This window comes from Panicum virgatum, chromosome 8N, assembly GCF_016808335.1.
Source record: "Panicum virgatum strain AP13 chromosome 8N, P.virgatum_v5, whole genome shotgun sequence".
Classification (NCBI taxonomy): Eukaryota; Viridiplantae; Streptophyta; class Magnoliopsida; order Poales; family Poaceae; genus Panicum; species Panicum virgatum.
Genome location: NC_053152.1, coordinates 35,899,767 through 35,922,867, shown reverse-complemented (window position 1 = coordinate 35,922,867; position 23,101 = coordinate 35,899,767). Strand labels below are relative to the sequence as shown.

Here is a 23,101-nt window from a genome sequence, read left to right as displayed (position 1 = left end):
GAATACCTATCTTAGGGCAATTCTGAGTTGGGTTTCTAGCAGTGAGCCGCAGTTGGGCATGATGATTAAGTAGTTCAAGCGTGGTGATGGGTTTGGGGTTGGTTACACATACACGAAGTCAGACTTTGATAGGCTGTATGGTAAGATTGGCAAGGCTGCTGGAAACACTGCTAGCACGAGCATGCAGCCTACACTTGTTGACCCCGCTGATGGTGTGCTTAAAGAAACACCGAAAGCACCTCCGCAGAAGCAGGTTTGGGTTCCTAAACCCAATGAGCTGAGGAATCCCCTCGACACGCTCCCTGCTGCTGCAGCCCAGGTTGCCCAGAAGAAGGGGGCTACTCCTCCTCGTCTGCAGGCTAGGCCTCCACCTCCCAAGCGTGAGGTGAGGTACCACTGCGAGTTCTGTGATAGGGAAGGTCACCTGGAGGAGTTTTGCTTCAGGAGGAAGCGGGCTGTGAGACGAGAGCAGGAGAGTCGGAACGCGGACATGTACTCTGCTCGGGTGCATGGTCTTTCTTAGCATGGTGGTAGGCAAGATGCTAGGGCGCGCCGTGTAGGTGGAGGTCAGGGAGACGGTGGTGGTTACCATGCTCCAGCGGGTGGTCTCTTTGCCGGTCGTGTGCCTGGTCGTTTTCAGTACGGCTATGGACCACGGGACCGAGGCTTTGGAGTAGGTTACGATGCACCACGCTTTCTTCGCGGTGGTGTTCATCAGTCACGCGGTAGACGGAATGATGGATACGCTTTGCTTGGTTTTGCTAACCCTTCTGTAGAGCAAATGGCTCGACACTGGTTTGCTTCTCACTTTGCTAACCCCAGTGTTGTGACATTTGCTCACCCTTTGTCTCACTACTGATGTGCAGGTCGGAGGCTTGGAGAACAGGTGGATCATGGACTCCGGTTGTTCGCGCCATATGACCGGGAATGACAAATGGTTCTCCAGCCTCACCCCGATGCGCTCAAAGGAGTACATTGTGTTCGGGGATAATGGAAGAGGAAAGGTACGTGGACTTGGCGCTGTTCGAGTTTCTGATCGCTTTACCCTGAGAGAGGTTGCTTTGGTTTCGAACCTTGGGTTCAATTTGCTTTCTGTTTCGCAACTTCTTGATGAGGGGTTTGAGGTTCGCTTCAAGGAGGGTTGTTTGCGTGTTTTGTATTCCAGAGGAGATTTGGTTTGCCGGATTACACCTCGCGATCGGGTTTTCTTGGTTGACTTCTCTGGAACTCCTCTTTGCCCTTCTCATTGTTTGTTGGCTGGTCCTTCTTCTGATTTGTGGAAGTGGCATAGGAGACTTGGATATTTGAGCTTCGATTTGTTGTCGAGACTTAGCTCACTTGGCCTGATCCGAGGATTGCCCAAATTGAAGTTTGAAAAGGACCTTGTTTTCCATCCGTGTCGCCACGGGAAGATGATTGCTACTTCACACCCGCCTGTTAATCAGGTGATGACCGCTCACCCTGGAGAGTTGCTACACATGGACACAGTTAGTCCTTCTAGGGTGATGTCTGTTGGTGGGAAGTGGTACGTTCTTGTGAACGTGGATGACTTCTCTCGCTATTCTTGGGTCTTTTTCATGAGAACCAAGGATGAGGCTTTCAAGTTTGTTCGAGACTTGATCTTGAGGTTGAAAAATGAGCTACCCCAGGCCATGCGAGTGATTCGCAGTGATAATGGCACAGAATTCAAAAACGCTCGTTTTGACGCCTTTTGCAGTGATTAAGGGCTTGAACACCAGTATTCTTCTCCCTACACTCCACAACAGAATGGAGTTGTATAGCAGAAGAATCGGACGTTGGTTGAGATGGCGAGGACGATGCTCGATGAGCATATGACTCCTCGCAAATACTGGGCTGAGGCAGTTAACACTACTTGTTATGTGTCCAACCGCATTTTCTTAAGTGCCTTCATGCACAAGACTTCTTATGAGTTGCGATTTGGATGCCAGCCCCGTGTTGATCATCTTAGAGTCTTCGGTTGCCGGTGCTTTGTGCTGAAAGATGGAAATCTTGATAAGTTTGAGTCTCGCTCGTCTGACGGCATTTTTCTCGGTTATGTTTCTCACTCTAGAGCGTACCGTGTGCTAGTTATTGATACTAACATCGTCAGAGAGACTTGTGAAGTCACTTTCGACGAGACTGCACTGTGCAATTCTTCTGTCTTTGAAGTTGCAGGAGATGATGAGCTCGGCACCTCCATCTTTGAAGATGAGGAGGAAGAAGCTGTGGAGGGCGACCTTGAGGCTACCACGCGTGCTGTGCACCCAGTTGCTTCCGCCACGAGCTCAGACGATGACGACGGCCCCGACCCGACTATGTCTACTTCCCGGGGGTCGGTCGAGCAGGTGACTCAGGCTTCACCAGATGCACCTGAGGAGACACCAGCTTTGGTTGAGGAGGAGGCGACTTTGACAAGGGAAGCACCGCGACACATTCAGTGCCGCCATCCACCTCAACAGATGCTAGGTGATCTCAACGAGCGAGTCACCAGGTCCAAGGTAACAAGTATCGCTGGCTTTGCTCATTCAGCGTTTGTTGCCTCTTTTGAGCCCAAAGATATTGGACACGCTCTTTTTTATTCTAATTGGGTCAATGCCATGCATGAGGAACTTGAAAATTTTGAAAGAAACCAAGTTTGGGTTTTAGTCGAGCCTCCACCTGCTTGTAATCCCATAGGAATGAAGTGGGTTTTCAAAAACAAGCAGGGTGAGGATGGTTTGGTTGTTCGAAACATGGCTCGTCTTGTAGCCCAGGGGTTTTGCCAAAAAGAGGGTATTAATTTTGAGGAGACTGTTGCCCCTGTTGCTCGTTTGGAAGCTATTCGAATCTTTCTTGCATTTGCTGCTTCCAAGGGTTTTAAAGTTTTCCAAATAGACGTTAAATCTGCCTTCTTGAATGGTTTTATTGAAGAAGAGGTTTATGTGAAGCAACCCCCTGGTTTCGAAAATCCCAAGTTTCCAAACCGTGTTTATAAACTTCAGAAAGCTCTTTATGGTTTGAAACAGGCACCCAGAGCTTGGTATGATTGATTGAAAACATTTTTGCTGGCTCAGGGTTTTAAAATGCGATGTGTGGATAAAACTTTGTTCCTCATGTGATCTGGCACTGATTTTCTTTTAGTTCAGATATACGTGGATGATATTATCTTTGGTGGCTCTTCTCACGCTCTTGTCTCCAAGTTTTCTGAGCAGATGTCCAGGGAGTTCGAGATGAGCATGATGGGTGAGCTGCAGTTCTTCCTCGGGCTGCAGATCAAGCAAACTCCTCAGGGCACTTTTGTCCATCAAGCCAAGTACACTAGAGACTTGCTGCGGAAGTTCGACATGAGTGACCTGTCTCCTCAGCCGACTCCGATCAGCACATCGACGGCGCTTGATGAGGACTTGGACGGCGAGGCGGTGGACCAGAAGGAGTACAGGAGCATGATTGGCTCTCTCCTGTACCTGACGGCGACGCGACCGGACATCTAGTTCGGCGTCTGCCTCTGTGCGCGCTACCAGGCTTCTCCGCGCACCTCCCACAGGCAGTTGGTGAAACGCATCTTTAGGTATATGAAATTCACCCCTGAATTTGGTCTTTGGTATTCTGCGGATTCTTCTCTGGTTTTGGTTGGCTTTTCTAATGCCGATTTCGGTGGGTGTCGGTTGGATCGCAAGTCGACATCCGGCACTTGTCAATTTCTCGATACATCTTTGGTGTCTTGGTCCTCTCGCAAGCAGACTAGCGTAGCGCTTTCTTCCACAGAAGTTGAGTATGTTGCCGCTGCTAGCTGCTGCTCCCAGATCCTTTGGATGAAACAAACCTTGCAGGATTATGGACTGAGTTTCGGTAGAGTTCCCATCTTTGTAGACAACATGTCGGCCATTAGCGTTGCAAAGAACCCTGTCCTACACTCCAGAACCAAACACATAAATATCCGGTTCCACTTCCTGCGAGATAACCAAGAGAGAGGACACATAGACCTGATCCATGTCCCTTCAGAGAGGCAAACCGCAGATATCCTCACCAAACCGCTAGAGCAGGACACCTTTGCTCGCTTGCGAGGGGAGCTTGGGGTTTGTTACCCCTTTTGATCGCTGACTTTTCTTTGGTTAGTTTTGTAGGTCTTGTTTGCTCTTTTTTTTGTTTTGTTTTCTAGGTTTAGTAGTTGCATTGTGCATATGCATTGTACATGTTTGCATTTTGCATTGCCTCACTTGCACTAGCATTCTTGTATACATTGCTATGATCTCCTAATGCCTGCTAGTGTGAGTTGATAAATTTGATCATGTATAGCTTGCTCCACTGTGTATATGACATCATCTGAGTTAAGCTATTTTGATTTGAAAATCTGAAAACATGATCACCCTGTCTTGGCTACTAGCATGTTAGGGCGTGTTGATATGCTTTGCTATCTTATTCTTGCTAGTGTAGCCTTTCGTTCAGCAATTCATACTTGAAATGATCCAAATTTGATAAAATTGCTTGAACTGTTCTTGAAATGGATTGAAAAGATCCAGGTGGGATTGCTTGTCGCACTGATCGAGTTTTCGGGACGGCTCACTTTGCACTTGTGAGAACCCAGGCAAGGTTGTGCATGACTGAAACGAGTGTGTTAAGCTTCTAATTGTCTTTGGCATAGGCTTGGCCTCGTTGCTAAGTAAAGCATGACAAGCTTTCAACCCCTGGCATTAAGAATTGCTTGATATAATTTGATTGAAAAATGAATGTTTGCAACATGGTTTGGCTGGTTTGGCTCACCTGTTTGAGTTTGATTAGCACTGTTTTCCATTCCCTACTTGTTAGTGCTACTTAATGGGTGATGCTTTTATTTCTCCTAAACTGAACTTCCCTGGCTCTGGATTGTTTTGATATACCCTGTTGAGTTAGATGCAGGTCTTGTTTATGGATGTACACGTGCTTGTGACTAGATGTTACTCATATCCCTTGTATCCCTGAATGCTTTCACTTACACCTCCTGCATTGTATTCATTGCATAGCTTCTGTTCAGGGGGAGTTTCAGCTTCAGGGGGAGCTTTAGGTCTTTTTAGACTTGATGTGTGCATGTGCCAACAAGGGGGAGAATTTTGGGAGAAGTGATCGAACAAGGGGAGACTTGTTTGATTGTTGAAAAACTTGTTGTGCACAGGGCTTTGAGAGTGCATCATTTCGGGAGAGTTGCACTTGTGAGAGGGAAAAGCTTTGCTTGGGGAGTGTCTGCTTTGTTTCTGGCTCCTGGTGGTTTTCCTCGTTTTCTCTCCACTTCCAGCATGATTGCGTCGAGCGTTACCTCTGTTTTTGAGGAGTCATGTTTTGGCTTTTGATCGATTGCGTCGAGCCGTTGCCCTTGTCTTAGGGGATCGATCTTTGCTTGAGTAAGTGACTGGTCTTGTCCTTCTGAGCTTTTGTCACTTGCTTGAGTTCTTCACTTTCTTGCTTCTATTTTATCACTTCTCTGATTTCAGGTGGTGTGTTGACAATGTACTCATCAAGGGGGAGATTGAGGAACGAGAGTACTCTATCCTGCCTGTGATGAGTGAATTGTCAACCGTGCAGTGTGATCGTGCGCTTGGTCTTTGGATTGCAGGTACACGGGCGTCGAATGTCCACGGAGAGTTGCCGTGGAGGAGCTCGTGCCGGGCGGCAGCTGTGGCATCCACTCCTGGATCGAGGACGCAAGCGGCGACGGAAGGCGGGTTTCTTGGTTTGCGCCACAAAACCAAGCAGGCGGACGGCGGTTGAAGACGCCAAGTCGTGGAGGCACGGGCGTCGGTCTCGGGACTGACGGAGGCGACGGGTGTCGATGGCGTCTAGGGCCTCGCTGCGGGCGAGGAGGTGACGGGCGTCGGGCGGAGTCTAGGGCCGTCAGAAGGCTGAGGCGGGAACGGCGTCTAGGGCCACGGCGTGGAGGCGGGAATCTTCCCGCGCGTGAGGTTTTGGCGGTTTTCTCAAAACCGGCCATCTACCCTGGTTTCGCGGACCCTCCAAAACCGCGGACCAGTACTTCGTCGACGTGGCGGCATCGCAGCAAAGACTTCGAGTCGAAGAAAGAAACTCCGCCGTCGATCGAGTCTGTATAGCGGGCTGCTACAGACCCGACCGGTCTGACCGGTCCCCTGGACTGGTCTGACCGGTCTGGCCGCAGCAGCCAGGTATAAAAGCCCCCCCTTCTCCAGGTGGAGGGCTTCGAGTCACTTGAGTCCTTTTCAGTTTTTCCTTCCCCCTTCCCCCTGCTCAGGTTAGGGCCAAGGTCTCCAACGCAAAGAGAGTTTAGATTATAGCTATTCTCTTCAATCTAGTGGGTGGATGATGGGCGGATGGCTCTAGCCTTTGTATAGTTGAATTCCTCTGAGATTAATGGATGAAATTTGTTTGAGATTCACTTGTGTGTGCTGAGCATCTCGTCCTCCCCTTCTCTCTTGCGTTTTGGGTTCAATTCTCCTCTTTTGGTGTGTTTCTTGTTTGGAGGAGAACAACCCTTGATTTCGTGGTTTGATGAACTCTTTGGAACGATTCCTATGCATATAGCCTAGTGCCAAACCCCCTGGAATCATGGGTTCTCACGAATTGGTCATTTTGTGTTCTTGAGAAAACCCCAATCCTCTTTGATCTTTCCTCGATTTCTCTTGATCCGTGAATCTTTTGGGTGAGATCTTTTGGGGATATGTTCTCAGGGTAGTTACGAAGCTTTCCTCCAAGTTTGATTGGATTTGGACTTCGTTTGCTCGAGATTCGTGGTTTGAAGGTTTGTTTGCGGGTTTTCTGGACGACACCGGTCAGACCGGTGGGCGAGATCGGTCAGACCGGTCAGTCTGGTTTTGAATTGCCCGACCAGTCAGACCGGTCCAGTGCACCGGTCAGACCGGTCTGTGTGTGCTGTGCTGCGATTTGAGAAGTTTCTCTCGCCTTTGCTTCCGCGCTGCGACCTGGGTCTTCTGCTTCGAGATAGCTTGTCCATAGCTATTCTCGCTGACCTAGGTTCGAGGGCTTGCGGTGATTTTGGGACATAGGCCGACGTTTCAAATTTCGAAGAAATTTTGATCGGCTCCCATTCACCCCCCTCTGGTCGCCAGCTACGGTCCCTCAACAAGCTAGTTTATGAGATCATATTTGTCGAATTTCTAAATCCCATAGATGAAGTCCTAACCTAGCTAATGTGTCTAAATCACTGTCAAGATGTCAAGTTATAGTGAAAACCAGACAGAATATTTTTGGGTTGTCCGAATGATAGCTGAGATGAATTGGTCAAGCCCAGAATGGACCAAGGCTCACATAATCCGACGGGGTGAAAATCAATGGGTTGGTGCAATGCAGAATTGAAACGAGGATCAAGTGGAGATATACCTAGTAGCGCCCGATGATCTGACACTCTGGAACAAGGCATCAGTGCATCATGCTTTAGTTACTCAGTAAGAATGTTTCATTCCAGAAAGGGTTTACTCAGCAAAGTCTTCATAAACCGGCACCCGTCGGTTTATGAACTGTCCAAATCCTCTATCTACTGATACTAGACTCAACACAAGCATTTCAATCTGTTCTTGTAGTGCCCTTCGATGGCTCTGTTTCTCGATGACCTTTGTTACTGCAAACTACAAGCTTAGTGTGGATCGATCCGTTCTTGTAGTCCCCTATATATTTTTTTGACGTAGAGTCTTATCTACTCGCATCTTAGTGTGGGTCTTTCTAATGCTGAACCCAACATGGCCAGCATATGCGTTGTACATCTGTGCAGCTTTATTCTCTGAATCGAAAGCCATTCCAATTTTATGAATGATCAAAGTTTGCACAATTTTATCAACCACCTGTTGTACAATGAGTCAAGAATAAAAGATGGCTCTCTAAATAGAAAAATTATGTTCTCAGTTGAATTTGTTGTTCTTAATTTAATTACCTTACCTTGTAATTTATTATCGGCTATTGCTTCTGGTACTACGCAGCAAATTGTGCTGTCATCGCCATGATTGTTGACATTAGAGTCGGGCGAAGCCAGCCGACCTCACCACCGGGTTGGCTTCATTGAAATTACGGGGTCAAATACTAATATAACACTACTATACACAGGAATTTACAGATGTCGGTATAGTCGGCTTCCTAATGCATGGGGTGTTTGTTTCCATCAATTTTTGTTAGTCTATGTCATATAAAAAAAATCTTACCATCTATTATCTTGTTATTTGGCCAACAAACGGAACCTCCACGTTCGCTCTCAAGGTCTAGAAATTCTCACGTTAATCGGAGAAAAATAAAAAAATAAAAATTACCCACCACTGCCATTATGATAAGATTAGCCCAAAATACCCCTGTCCCTAATTAAAAATCACCCACCAATGTCATTATGAAAAATTAAATATAAAATATTATTTATCTATGTATCAGTTACAAACATATACTATTAATAAAAACTAAAGCTGACAACAATTAATCAAAATAAAATGAAAATAAGAATAATTATATGTATAATATTATTGAAGCTCAACAAATCAAATTGTTATTATAGGTAGATCATATTTGAATTGTTTTAACCAACAATAAGATATAATTTACGATAATGAACAGAGTGATGTGTGGTAAGGATACAACGACATGCAAAATTTTGAATTTTCAATACTAGCCGTGTAAATGCGCGAGCTATACGCCTAATTTATAAGTATCAAATAAAATCTTTTGACAAAACTTTTTCGACAGATGAGTGCCAATTCGTGAGACGAATCCAATAAACCTAATTAATTCATGATTTGCTACAGTAACCATGTGCTAATTATAAATTAATATATCTCATTAGATTTGTCTCGTAGTTTTTAGCCCTATGGTTCTGCAATTAGTTTTGTAATTAGACTTTATTTAATAATTTTAAATACTAAGATTTTTTTTATGTAATATGATCTAAAATTTAGCCCCTAGAACTAGCAACGGTGTCTAGCTTGCTAGGATGCATGGGCCCTGTGTGAAACAATAGTCCTCGTCGCGTCGGGTCACAGATTACAATTAGAGATGAGGTCCGTTACTGGTACAAATACGCCTGTAACTAATTTCGCCTTCACAATGTTTCTTCTTATATATGTACATATACATATTAGCAAATATGTCCGTCCTTTGCTAACGGCAAAGCCATATAAATATGTTTATTAGCATACTATCTATTTCTATATCTATATTCATACTTATTTCTAAAGTAAGATTTCCACCTAAATTTTTTATTTGGTCCATTAGTTTGGTCGTCCGCCTCATGTCATTGACAGGTAGCTTAGTCCATCCCTTATGTGAGTTGAACCAACCCGCTCCGTCCATGACTCGATCGTAGATCACTACGAATTGATGCACAGACATCAATATGTATTCTATATTATACCAACTTTGTCCGTAGCAACGTACGGACATAATTGCCTAATAATAATAAAAGTGGCTTTAAAGAAATGAGAATATACAAAGTGCATAAATCTTATAATAGTTTTTATTATAATTAAAAAAGTGGCCAAAGGTTGTTAGCCCGGATGGCTGTGGCACAACCAGCGGCACCCACAGGTAGGGGGTTCGAACCCCCACCGGGTGGCTTTCCCTTGCCTGCGGAAAAAAAAACCCCTTGCGGTCCCGACCCAAGCTCAGTAAAGAGCTGGGTTTCGTGGGATTTTCTCAGTCTGTCCTTAGACAGATCTTCTTCTTAATATAATAACGTGGGGCGGTCTTTACCCCACCGGCCAAGTTTTTTTCTATAGTTAAAAATTTGAAAATCTAGTGCTTGTTGGTCGAGAACTTCAGTCTTTCCTTTCCAGTTTACTGTAGAGCTAGTCAGGCCTCGCCTCGCCGTCTCACGCACACTCTGCATCTCCCACCTACCTCAACTGTTTAATTATTTTAACTCTATTCATGTTGCAGTACACTCGTATCGACCTAAAATACCTAAAATACGAGATATTAGTGACGTCTATCATGGTACATGTTTTTAAAATTTAATTAATATAATTTCAATATATTTTTGAATTAAAGTTAATTAGATTTTTTAAATCACATGTGATGCAAAACTAAAGAAACTCCCCAAGTTTAGAAAACACAATTATTATACATATTTACCGTATATATGTGCGTAACAAGACAAGGACACTTTGATATTAGCAGATAAAGTCCCAATTAATTATTTGTATCGTTTCCCCTCAACTACGGGAACAAATACATCCTGCTTCTACTCCAGTAACAAGCTAGTGTGTCGTCGTGTCCGATCAAAGCTGAGCCGACCTGTCCATGTAGCATCCTACTCGATCGGCCGCTACGTCGACGACCAGAATAAAGCCACAGGCGAGGTAGCTGCTCCCTCCGTTCCAAATTATAAGTTATTCTAAAAATTTTGAAGAGTCAAACCATTTCAAAGTTGTCAAAATTAATATAGATGGTGAACAAAATTATTCCCATCTTATTGTATTTTTTACCTAACCATGTGACAAAATTAAATGAATTAGATGGTGAACCATGTTCAAGTTGTCAAAACTGAAAATTAAATAGTAATGATGATCGAAGTCATGGGTAGAAACCGTACATGAGCTCTGTCTTGTTTAGAACAAAGTAAAGAAGCACTGCTAGAATCTTTTGATCCTAAATTGTCTTTTTGTAAATTCTTGAACCCAACAATCAATAAAATGTGCACACGAATCATACAGGAGTTCAGTTTAGCTCAGAACAAAACTACTTAAGATCAACCCACTCTAACTGAAGATTAAAAAAATGAGACCAGCCTACTCAATGAAAGGCTAGTATATTGTGTCCTTTTACCTGATTCAGTAATGAGGAAAGCTAACTTGCTGCAAAGTGCCCACAACTATCGATTTGCTACCCTAAAATTAAATTAAATTAGATATAAGACAATTTGCATGAACATATCATATATGTAGTTCTCCCAATCCACACAGTATGCAGTTTTGCAACATTAAAACTATAACAAGCCAAATAATGAAATACCAAGATACTCCCTCTGTTTTTTTATATGACACTATTGACTTTTTTCTTCAACTTTAACCAATAATATTTAATTAATCAATTAGTTAAATGAAGTGAAATGAGTACTTTTACGTCTATTATCAAGAGTCTCTTGAATCTAACTTGAAGATTTGGCTATTTGCATAAATATTTGTAGAAAAGACGAATAGTTAAACGAAGAAAAAAAATCAGTGGTATCATATATTTAAGAACGGATGGAGTATAATAGAGTCATTCACCTTCTAGATTTCAGCAAGGTACCTTTCCATAGGCAGCCTTTTCCCTACTATAAGGATCACCGGGGTGTCCGACCCTAGAGGGGGAGGGGGTGAATAGGGTCGCTAATCGTTTTTTATCCTAGGGCTCAATCTATTTGCATAAGATAAACCTAACACGTCCTACACATACTAGTTATGACTAAGATTTATCTATGCTACTCTCTACTTACCCCTAAAAGACTTGCAACCTATAGCCAATCCTAATCAAACTAACTAGGAAAGTAAAGGCACATAAGATAGAGTAAATGCGAAAACGTAATACGGTAAGTAAAGAGGTAAGGGAGAGAATATGCAAACCCCCGTGAAGACACCAAGACACACGATTTAACGTGGTTCGGTTAGGACACCAAGTCCCTCCCTACGACCACGGCCACTTGTCCAACAAGAACAAGTGTGATGCCAAGTCTCTTCGCTTGATCACCGTCTTGCGTTCGCCACCAAGGCTTCCGGCAAGTAAAGGCTAAGTGGCGCCAAGTCACCAAGACAAGGCCACCGCCACCATCTCTCTCAAAGCGTCACCAACGGCACCGTCTTCACTATTGGAGCTTCTCACCAAGAGGGGTCTCCTTCCCCGCACAAAGTGTCGTTGCCTCTCCACACCAAATCGGAGGGTCACACGACGAGTACACGATTGCTTGCTGCAACAAGACTTTGCTCAAGGGAGCTCTCGCAAGAACAAATCCCTATACAAGTGCACAAAGTACTCTCTCAAAGCTTCTCAGAAGCTAGATATGACACTAAGCTTTGCTAGGATGGTTGGAGATATAAGTTTGTTTGGGCAACACTTCCTTTAAATTTTTCTAGCGTCCAACCATATGCAGCAACCGGCATTGGGGGTATATATAGCCCACACACGCCAAAAGAACCGTTGGGAAAGCCTGACAAAATTTCTTAACGTCGGTTAAACCGACGCCCCAGACTTGCCAACACCGGTTCAACCGGTGAGTGTACTTTCCCTTCTACCAGCCGTTACAGCTTCCAACGGCTACTTGATCAATCGACCGATGCTCTCAAAACTAACGTCGGTTCAACCGGTGCATGTAATCTCAGAAACCCCCAAAAATGGAGTCTCTGGACAACTGCACCGATGCTTCAGAAACAATCGTTGGTTCAACCGGTGTACTCTGCTGATTTGGCCTTCTCTGAGTCTGTTGCACCGGTGAGTACAATTTCCCTATCGTCGGTTCAACCGGTGATAGTAAATTGTCTCTGTTCTGATATTTTCGACTTTGTTTCTTCAGGGACTTTGATCTTTTCATCCCTTGGACCTATAAACCAAATAATGATCATCTTAACACATATATTAATCCATGTGTTGTGTGTATCATCAATCGCCAAAACATTATATTTGAAATATGGCATGAGAGGCCATTTTCGCTACAATCTCCCCATTTTTGGTGATTGATGACAACACAACCAAAGCAACCAAGATGAATTACAAGAATATGAAATTGATACCAATTTGAAAAGTTAGAAACTACTTAGCTTGCTCGGATGACATTTCAATGCTCATTTAAAAAGCCCCCGGCACTTGATTAGCTCATAGGACGAAAAGCTTCCGGCTTGATAGCAATTGTGAAACAATGGCTTGTGGCCAATGTAAGACAATTGTGTGGTTTGAACCATATGAGCAATGAAAAAAAATTGTACCTTAGTCCATGGGATCATCAAATTGCACTTCTCCCCCACATTGACTAAGTACCTCCCCCTATCACCATGCATCCTTTTGCATTGCATTTTTCTTTCCTCTCCCTTGCTAATGGCATCATTTACTCCAAACTATTTGCTTGCTTTTAGGGTACATTTCTCCCCCTTTGTCATCAAACACCTAAAAGCTTCATAACCACTAGCAACAAGGAGCATTAGTAGCAAAAGAAATTTACTAGTGATAGAGTGTTATACCAACTAAATTCGGCATATCTCCCTTTGTTTTAACAAGCTCCCCCTTTTTCAAAGCTTGTGGCGCCTCTTATCTTGACATCAATTGTGATGCCAATTGTGACTTGTAGGGGTAGTGTTCAAAAGAAATTGAACTCATGGATATAGCTCTAGATGACTACAATAAATAGCACTTGTAAAGCATATTAGTCACACAAACATAAGTTATAGAGTTAGCTCCCCATAAATGTGTACATTAGTGTTTGAATCACTTTAAACAAATGTATGCACTTGCAATTCACATAATGGGGATTTATCTTTATAACTTGCTAATCATGGCATCATAAGCAAGCAATTGATATCCAACGCATTTTTACCACGAGTATGAGAGATATCAAATTACAAGATATGCTATGGACGACATATGCCATGAGAGGGAAACAATTAAGCTTATGTAGGTTGCAACAAGATATGATAAAGCATAGACAACCTACCATATGAAATTTCTAGGAAAGCATATCAAATGAAAGATACCAATAGTAAAGGTAAGATCATGCAATCCTAGAGAGACATTAAGCTACAATGATGCATTAAGGATATCAAATGAATTGAGATCATCCTTTTACCTTGCCCATTACCTCATATGTAGGGGAGGGGAATTTGGGTCACTAATCTTTAATCCATAACTTGGCTTTACTTCATCTTTGCATGATGCATCCCTACTCATGCATCCCAAACCTTGCCAAGCCTCCAAGTTCCCCATCGCACTTGTTTGGTGCCTAAGTCTTAGGGACCCAAACCTTTTGAGATCCATCCATGGTATGAATAATATCCTTGGGCACCCAAATAGGCCGGTTCCATCCATATGTTCTCCACCCCATGACATGAGCTACCACCTTGCCATTCTTCTTCTTTTTAAGTATGTAGTGGTTGCTCTTTTGCTTGTTTTTGTGGGTGGGCTTGGTGTACATGTATGAAGCCTTCAAATATGGAGATGTGTTATTCTTGACCTCCTTAGCCTTCTTGTGTCCCTTCTTGCTCTTGTTCAAGTTCTTGGGCTTGCCATTTTCTTTGCCCTTTGCCTTGCCCTCTTTCTCCTTGCATTGGCAAGACTTGTGGCCTTCTTTGCAACACTTGAAGCAAGTCACGGTTTCTCCCTTCTCAAGCTTCTTCACGCCCGCGGAGGTGTTATCTTGAGAAGGTTGGACTTGCTCTTGAGTGTACTTTCCTTTGTGCCGCCTCAAGTCCGCCATTAGCCTTTCTACCTCTTGTTTAAGCTCATCATTTTCCTTAGCAATGAGATCATCACATATTTCTACAATCACATCCTCATTGCATGGGGTTAGATCACAAGAGGTAGATGCATCTACCTTGACAATGGGAATAGCACAAGGAATATTGCAAGGAAAACATTTATCCGATGATGATTCACTTTTAGATTCAAGACTCTCATATTTCATTTTAAGCTCTTCATGCTCATTGTCTAACAAATTGTATTTGTTTAGCAAGTTCTCATATCTTGAGACAAATGAAGCACGAAGTTTTTCTTTAGCCTTGAGAGTTTTAATTTCTTCATTTTGTTTAGTGAGATATTCTTGTTGATTATGGAGAAGTGTCATCATCTCACTAATTTCATCGGTTTCAACATCGGATTCATCACTGTAGGAGGAGTCATTACTTACATCGTTATTATCTAGTGCCATAAGACGCATGGGTGGTGGTGATGTCCTCCGAGGGTGATGGGTGGTGGAGCTCTTGGAATTTTTCTTGGTACTTGAGCTTTCACCACTTTTCCTGGGCTTGTAGATGGCGGCGAGAGCTTGGGATCTTGACTTGTTCTTTTTCTTCGCCGTCTTCTAATTCCCAACCGCACTCCCTCTAATGAATGTTTTGTACCCAAGCTCATAGAGCTCATGTACATGCTCGGCAAGCTTGCGGTGGTGGTTTAGCACGGCCCTTGGATATTCTTCATCACTTGAACTTGATTCATCATCACTATCTTCCTCATCCTCTTCTTCTTGTTCACTTGAGCTTGATGAGTCTTGTCGCCTTGGTTGGTGCTTACATGAGTGTTTGGCGGCGAGACTCTTTTTGCTTGAAGAAGAGGTGGACTCTTGGTCTTTCTTCTTTGTCATCCCTATACTATATTCATGTGCAATGATTTGATTGATGACTTGGTTGGGTGTAAGCTTGACCAAGTCTTCCTTTTGCAAGAGTGTATTGATGATGTCGTAGTCCGGCTTACGAAGGATTCGGAGGATCTTGCGGTTCATTTCTTCATCTTTAACTTGATTGAGACCTAAGGCATTGATTTCATTGACAAGAGTATTTAATCGTGAGTATATGTCATGAGCATTTTCATTAGGAAGTTGCTTAAAGCTACTAAGCTCTCGCCGAGAATTTAATATTTTTGATTTGCAACATCCTTTGTACCCTCATGATTCTCGACAATTTGCTTCCATAGCTTATGAGCATTTTCATTTGCAAATACACGATTAAACACACTATCACATAAAAGAAGACAATAGAATTGATTTTGTAATGGCATCATATTGTCTCTCGACCTTAGTCTCATTTTTCTTTCCTAATTCGGTGACACGCCAAACATCAAGCCCACAGTCTTAGAGATGTGCTTGCATAAGCACTTTCCATCGAGGAAAACCTGTGCTATCGAAAAACGGAGCCCTATCGGTACTCATCCCTTTCCCGGACATGATACTCACTCGACGGTGAAGTCGCCGGGTCTCCTACGAGCTTTCTCACAAATTTACCAATGGAATTGGCTAACCTCGTAAGAGGTGTGAGACCAGGCTCTGATACCAATTGTAAGGATTACCGAGGTGTCCGACCCTAGAGGGGGAGGGGGTGAATAGGGTCGCTAATCGTTTTCTATCCTAGGGCTCAATCTATTTGCATGAGATAAACCTAACACGTCCTACACATGCTAGTTATGACTAAGATTTATCTATGCTACTCTCTACTTACCCCTAAAAGACTTGCAACCTATAGCCAATCCTAATCAAACTAACTAGGAAAGTAAAGGCACGCAAGATAGAGTAAATGCGGAAACGTAATACGGTAAGTAAAGAGGTAAGGGAGAGAATATGCAAACTCCCGTGATGACACTAAGACACACGATTTAACGTGGTTCGGTTAGGACACCAAGTCCCTCCCTACGTCCACGGCTACTTGTCCAACAAGAACAAGTGTGATGCCAAGTCTCTTCGCTTGATCACCGTCTTGCGTTCGCCACCAAAGCTTCCGGCAAGCAAAGGCTAAGTGGCGCCAAGTCACCAAGACAAGGCCACCGCCACCATCTCTCTCAAAGCGTCACCAACGGCACCGTCTTCACTATTGGAGCTTCTCACCAAGAGGGGTCTCCTTCCCCGCACAAAGTGTCGTTGCCTCTCCACACCAAGTCGGAGGGTCACACGACGAGTACACGATTGCTTGCCGCAGCAAGACTTTGCTCAAGGGAGCTCTCGCAAGAACTAATCCCTATACAAGTGCACAAAGCACTCTCTCAAAGCTTCTCACAAGCTAGATATGACACTAAGCTTTACTAGGATGGTTGGAGATGTAAGTTTGCTTGGGCAACACTTCCTTCAACTTTTCTGGCGTCCAACCATATGCAGCAACCGGCGTTGGGGGGTATATATAGCCCACACACCCCCAAAAGAGCCGTTGGGAAAGGCTGACAAAATTTCTTAACATCGGTTAAACCGATGCTCCTGGTTTGCCAACACCGGTTCAACCGGTGAGTGTACTTTCCCTTCTAGCCGTTACAGCTTCCAACGGCTATTTGATCAATCGACCGACGCTCTCAAAACTAACGTCGGTTCAACCGGTGCATGTAATCTCAGAAACCCCCAAAAATGGAGTCTCTGGACAACTGCACCGACGCTTCAGAAACAATCATCGGTTCAACCGGTGTACTCTGCTGATTTGGCCTTCTCTGAGTCTGTTGCACCGGTGAGTACAATTTCCCTATCGTCGGTTCAACCGGTGAAAGTAAATTGTCTCTGTTCTGATCTTTTCGACTTGGTTTCTTCAGGGTCTTTGATCTTTTCATCCCTTGGACCTATAAACCTGATAATGATCATCTTAACACATATATTAGTCCAAGTGTTGTGTGTGTCATCAATTGCCAAAACATTATATTGAAATATGGCATGAGAGGCCATTTTCGCTACACCTACATCACATCGTATGCAGTGTTTTGGACAACTCAATAGCTAGCTAGCAGCAGCACTGTAAATAAAATTACAACCAAAAAAGGTGCTATTTCATCATGTATCTGAATCTTTACCCTAAACATGTCGCAGATCGATATTTAGTCTTGCATATAATTCTTTCAAGAAAATGTAAAGTTAATATACATGAATTTCTACAAGGTTGCAGAGGCACTACTACACTTACATTGCAAAAAGGATGACTTGAAATCAGTAGAGCTTTTTTACCTAGTGAATTCCTAATATCCATGAATCAAAGGAAATTCAAGGGACTCCTTGCACAGACCCTTGCAGAGGAAGAGGGCGTTGAAGGATGCCACCTTGATTTCATGATTGCTACAGCCACAACATAAGAGGGATCGGACAGGAAGGGATTTGCATCACTGACCATGGCCAAAATTGAACCAGGGATTGTCGGCCTATTGGAGATCTATTCATATGTCAGCCACTTGAGAATAGTTTGGGGATTCATATGTCAGCTACTTGAAAATGATTTGGGGATGACGGTAGTACCTGCATCTCCTCGATCCGGATGAGTGGCACCGAAATCCAATGAGGGGTAACCTGCTTGAGCTCGGATCTGCAGCAAAAGGGATGCGGATGCCGCTGGACAACAGCCATGGAAAGAGAACAACACCGTAGCAGCAAGCAGTAGGGGCCAATGATGGGTGGCGGATTCGCGATGACCCGAATGTGGCAGCGGCGGAGGGGAAGCGTGGGCTGGGAGAATCAGAAGGGACCGCTCTTGCTTGCGCAGGATCCGCTGCAATGGGGAGAGTCGCGAAGAGTAGGCAGTGGCGGCGGCGGCAGTGGCAGCGGCGGCGGCGGCGGCCGAGCGGGGCTATGGAATGAGGGGGTGAGGGGAGAGGAGATAGGTTTTCTGGAGTGATTCGTGGGTTCGGAAAAAGTCTACTTAACCCCCTGAAGTATCAACATGTGTCTAACCTACACCATCAACTACAAAACCGGCTAATGAACACATTAAACTTTACAAAACCAGGCAGGGAACCCCCTCGGGCGGTTTGGGAGGCTGGTTTTGCCTACGTGGACAGACAGCGTGGCAAGCTTCTGATGTGGAGGGATGGATTGACTAGGTTGACGGTGGGACCCACCTGTCAGGCTCCCTCCCCCACATAACAGCCGAAGCCTCCTCTGTTTCTCTCCCTCTCCGATTTTGCTCGCCCTCTCCGTTCGTTCTCGTCCCCGGCAGCGGAGTTCCCAAATAGCTAGGGTTCTGGCAGGTTCTCGCCACCCCTCTTTCCCCGCGTTTTGTTGCCGTCTCCGGCTTGTCGGATGTCGCAGGCAAGCTCTCAGTCGGGATCGAGCAGCCAAGGCTGTGGCGAAGGCGTTAGCGGCGGGTACGAAGGGCAGGGTTCGCCGGTGCCGTACCACGTTGGCCCTCTCGCGTACGAGCCCGCCGTGCTATGCAGGTGCAATGGCAAGGCCTGCAGATGGATTTCGTGGAGCAATGCCCAGCTAGGGCGTAGGTACTACAGGTGCAAGAAGTCTAGGGTAAGCAATCTATCAAATCTCCCTCATTTGATTCGTTGCCTGTTTTGATCTGCAATGATGAAACTGCAGACCGGAGTTGACTACAGCTTCTTTGTTTGGGCCGATGAGGAATGCTCTGAATGGTTCAAGGAGCTGCTCAGGGACCTGAGAGATGCTGTCTGGGAGCTGAAGAGGGAGCTAAGGAAGAAGGATGGGGAGCTGGACGCCAAGGACATGGTGTTGGAGGCAAAGGAGATGGAGGTTGAGGTGAAGAAGAAGGAGGTTGAGGACATGGTCATGGAGCTGAATGCCAAGCAGCAGGAGGTGCAGGCCAAGGAACAAGTTGTGGCTTTACTGGAAGCACGGCTGAAGAACAAGAACAAGTGCATTGACATGCTGGCTGTGCTTTGTATGTTCCTGCTTCTGACCATGGTGGTCATTCTGTGCAATGGCAACAAGTCATGAAGCCAAGTTAGAAGATTTAGGGTAGGCTAAGTTTCTTTTGTAAGTATGACTGTCCCCTGGTTAGGAAGTGGTCCTGTTATTTTGTATGTATGGCCTGGATGCAAGTGGTTAGGAAGTGGTCCTGGTATGCTAGATGTCATGGTTGGGAACATGGCCATGTCCCTGTTATTTTGGTGGTCAGGTTTGGCACATGTGGGTGATGTGGTTTGTAACATGAACGTGATGGTTATGGTATGGAACATGATGTTAATGTGGTTTGATGACCAGTTATACATGGCAAATAGTTGCATAATTGAGCAGTAAATAATTGAGGACACAGACATTAACTAGTCCCATCCATTTCCCTCCAGCATGGAACCTTACACAGAGTGCGCATCCATCTAACACACAGTTTGTATCTTACACAAAAGGTACTCAGTTTGTAAGCGCAACTACACTGGAATTTGTGGCAGTTTGTATGCCCTACAAAATACTAACAGGCTGAAGCCTTACATCCAGCAAATGATCAGTAGTTGTCTCCAAATAGCAGATGCTCAGCATTGGGCATCAACTCAGCAACAGCCTTGAGCAGCCCCTTCTGCTGATCAGATATGATGACCCAATCATCCCCACCATTGTTGATGTTAAGATCTTTCTAAAGGAGACCAAGGAACCAGTACCAAGTATCATAACATTCTATTGGAACAGCAGCCCATGCAACAGGGTACATCTGATTATTAGCATCCCTTCCTATTGCACAAAATAGATTGCCATTATGGGACCCTTTGAGCTAGCACCCATCTAAGCCTACCACTTTCCTACACCCAGGCATGAATCCCTTCTTGCATGCATCAAAACATACTTTACTAATGCTTTTTTGAAGTGCCTGCTTGATCTGAATGCCATTCCAAGATCAAACACTGGAATTGGAGCCTTGCTGTCATACCTGTTTTCCATGCTCTTCCACCTTACACTCTCACCATCACTGGTCTCATCATATGAATAATCATCACTTGAGTCCTGATATGGACTACCAGGTTCTTCCAAGTCAGGCACCTCTGCAACTATATCCTCAAGTCTTATTTGACTACCATGAACACCCAGCTTCTTTGCTTTGTTTTTTCTCTTGATTTCAGATGCAAACTTTCTCATTTCTGCAGCTTCTTCCTCTGCAGAGCTATCAACATCTGAGGCTTGCACATAATCACTGTCTAATGAATCATCAGCACTGTCTGCACCAGAGCCATCACTGTCAGCTAACACATTTCCATCAACACCTAATCCCTTGTAATCATCTTCAACATCATTTTTTGTTACCACAACATCTTCCCCATCATTGTACATATACTCCTGTGACAGCTTGGCAGGGCTCCTATAGAATGCACAAAACGATGCATAATCCTTGGATTGCAACTTCGAAGTTGGAGATATCACAGGTGTTTTTTCTGCAAATGCTTCATCCACTTGTATGTGACCATCATCTGCCTCATCATCTCGGGCCCAGATGTCTTCGTCATCAGCAGTCATCTGCATACCCACCTCCTCTGCATACATGTCTACCAATAGACCATCTCTGTGCTCATCAAGCATAAACTGACAGGAAGCATCATCTGTCAACATGACTAGTCCATCCCCTATATTCTTCCCTGGCTTCAACCAATAAAGCCACAGAATACTGTCAGTTTTGAAATGATCAGCTAAATGACCCTTGATCTCATAATAAGACACCTTGTCCACGTCAATCCAGGACTCTGCAATATCTCCACCCACATACACCGATTGACCATTTGCAGTTTCAAATGAACCACTGTAATGAAATCTTATAGCAATCTTGTCCAGGTCATCCATCCTGATCACGAAAAACACAACACTGCATTACAACCCAACTAAAATCACTGGCTTTACCAACAGACTGCAACAAAACCTAGCCCTACCTCCATCCACCATTAATCATTGAATCGCGTCCAAAAGGGTCACAATTTCACCATCAATTGAACCTAAACTAACCTCTACTGCTACTAAAACAGACATCCCAATGCAATCAAGGCAAGAAATCCGGTCGCGACAAACCCCAGAAACCCCTCCCCCCGCCCACATTTCCTCTCAATCGAACATGCCATCGTGGCCAAGAAATACAAAGACAACCAGCCATCACGCACCTGGATCACCATGCGGAAGCCGGTCACTGCAAGCTGCCACCGCTCATCACCTTGCAGAAGCCGGTCACTGCAAGATGCCACCGCTCATCATCCGACTGAGAGCTTGCCTGCGACATCCGACAAGCCGGAGACGGCAACAAAACGCGGGGAAAGAGGGGTGGCGAGAACCTGCCAGAACCCTAGCTATTTGGGAACTCCGCTGCCGGGGACGAGAACGAACGGAGAGGGTGAGCAAAATCGGAGAGGGAGAGAAATAGAGGAGGCGTCGGCTGTTATGTGGGGGAGGGAGCCTGACAGGTGGGTCCCACCGTCAACCCAGTCAATCCATCCCTCCACATCAGAAGCTTGCCATGCTGTCTGTCCACGTAGGCAAAACCAGCCTCTCAAACCGCCCGAGGGGGTTCTCTGCCTGGTTTTGTAAAGTTTAATGTGTTCATTAGCCGGTTTTATAGTTGGTGGTGTAGGTTAAACACATGTTGATACTTCAAGGGGTTAAGTAGACTTTTTCCCGTGGGTTCCTATCGGGCCAGCACTTGGGTGGGGAATTTTTGGGCGCCTGCACGTTGGGTTCCTGATGAGCCAAAAAAACCGTCAGAAGCCTCCCGTTTTCAGTAGTGCGACGACGAGCTCACGGTGCACATCCGGGCGCCGTCGGTAGGACCGGAGACACCGACCCCACGCGAGGGGTGCTGCGGCCTGCAGCAGCCAACAGCAGCAGCACCAGGCTCTCCTCTACGACTGCGGCTATGCCTGCTAATGGGGTTGAATCCTCCCTAAATCCGCCCCTACCATATTTTAAGAGCCCTAACTACCACCCGTCCCGACCCACCCATCGGTCCAATGCTCTAACCCGTCCCAACCCGAAGTCACGACGGTAGATGATATGCGACTTACACGCCGATCTACTACTATAGCGCCCCAAGCAACCCGTCTTAATCCGTCTGTGTCATCAACCCAACTCACCCCAATCCATTTCCAACTATCTAATATCTAATAGTACCCGTATTAAAATCCACTCAAAAAACCCTTCAAGCCCCGCCCCATTAGCAAGAGTAACTGCAGCCCGCACCACAGGCTGTTCCTGTCGCAGCCCGGGAAGGAGCGTGTCGTGCCGGTGCCGTGGCCGCGGGCGGAGATGTTCCAGAAGCTGACGGCGGCGTTGCTGAGGAGGGAGGAGTCGCCGGTGGCGATGGAGCAGGCGGTGCCGGAGTCCTTCCCGCTTTCTCCGGACGTGGCGGTGTTCTACGGGCTAGCGCCGGACGGGAAGACCGAGCTGCTCATCGCGGCGACCGAGGTGGTGGAGTACAAGGAGCTTGCCGAGGAGATCGCCGTCCGGGCAGGGGCAGTTCTCGCCCCGCCCACCGTGCTCTCCACCTTGTTTCCTGATTTTCACACCACACAGTGCTGGAGCTGCTAGAGCCCAGACGTACGGTTGAACATTTTTAGCTTAGAAAATTAATTACCGCCTGAACATATGTTACGTGTTGCGTGCAACAAAGTGCTCGATGTTTCAGAAGACGATAAAACCCACCGCAACACAAATGGATGTTTCGTGCAACATTTCAGTTAAAATTAAATATTTGCTGCAACAACTGCTGATCGGTGTGAATTTGGCGACATTTACTATGAAACGAGTACATTTTCAGGGGGCAGATGAGCGGTTGACCCGCCGGTA

The 23,101-nt window shown here is 45.3% G+C and overlaps 1 protein-coding gene and 2 long non-coding RNA genes across 3 annotated transcripts; 1 reads left to right on the top strand and 2 right to left on the bottom strand.

The window, feature by feature from the left end:
• Window positions 1-7,356: 7,356 nt before the first annotated feature.
• LOC120684686 lies at window positions 7,357-8,192 on the bottom strand. Its single transcript, XR_005679407.1, has 2 exons — window positions 7,876-8,192; window positions 7,357-7,720 (listed from the first exon to the last, which is right to left on the bottom strand). It is a non-coding gene; the product is annotated as an uncharacterized LOC120684686 (long non-coding RNA).
• Window positions 8,193-10,555: 2,363 nt separating this feature from the next.
• On the bottom strand, window positions 10,556-11,231 carry LOC120686829. The gene is made up of 2 exons (XR_005680397.1): window positions 11,184-11,231; window positions 10,556-10,802 (listed from the first exon to the last, which is right to left on the bottom strand). It is a non-coding gene; the product is annotated as an uncharacterized LOC120686829 (long non-coding RNA).
• Window positions 11,232-18,625: 7,394 nt separating this feature from the next.
• Window positions 18,626-19,288, top strand: LOC120684990. The gene is made up of 2 exons (XM_039966842.1): window positions 18,626-18,844; window positions 18,914-19,288. Exons 1-2 carry the CDS (start codon window positions 18,626-18,628, stop codon window positions 19,286-19,288), a joined length of 594 nt encoding a protein of 197 aa, XP_039822776.1.
• Window positions 19,289-23,101: the final 3,813 nt, after the last annotated feature.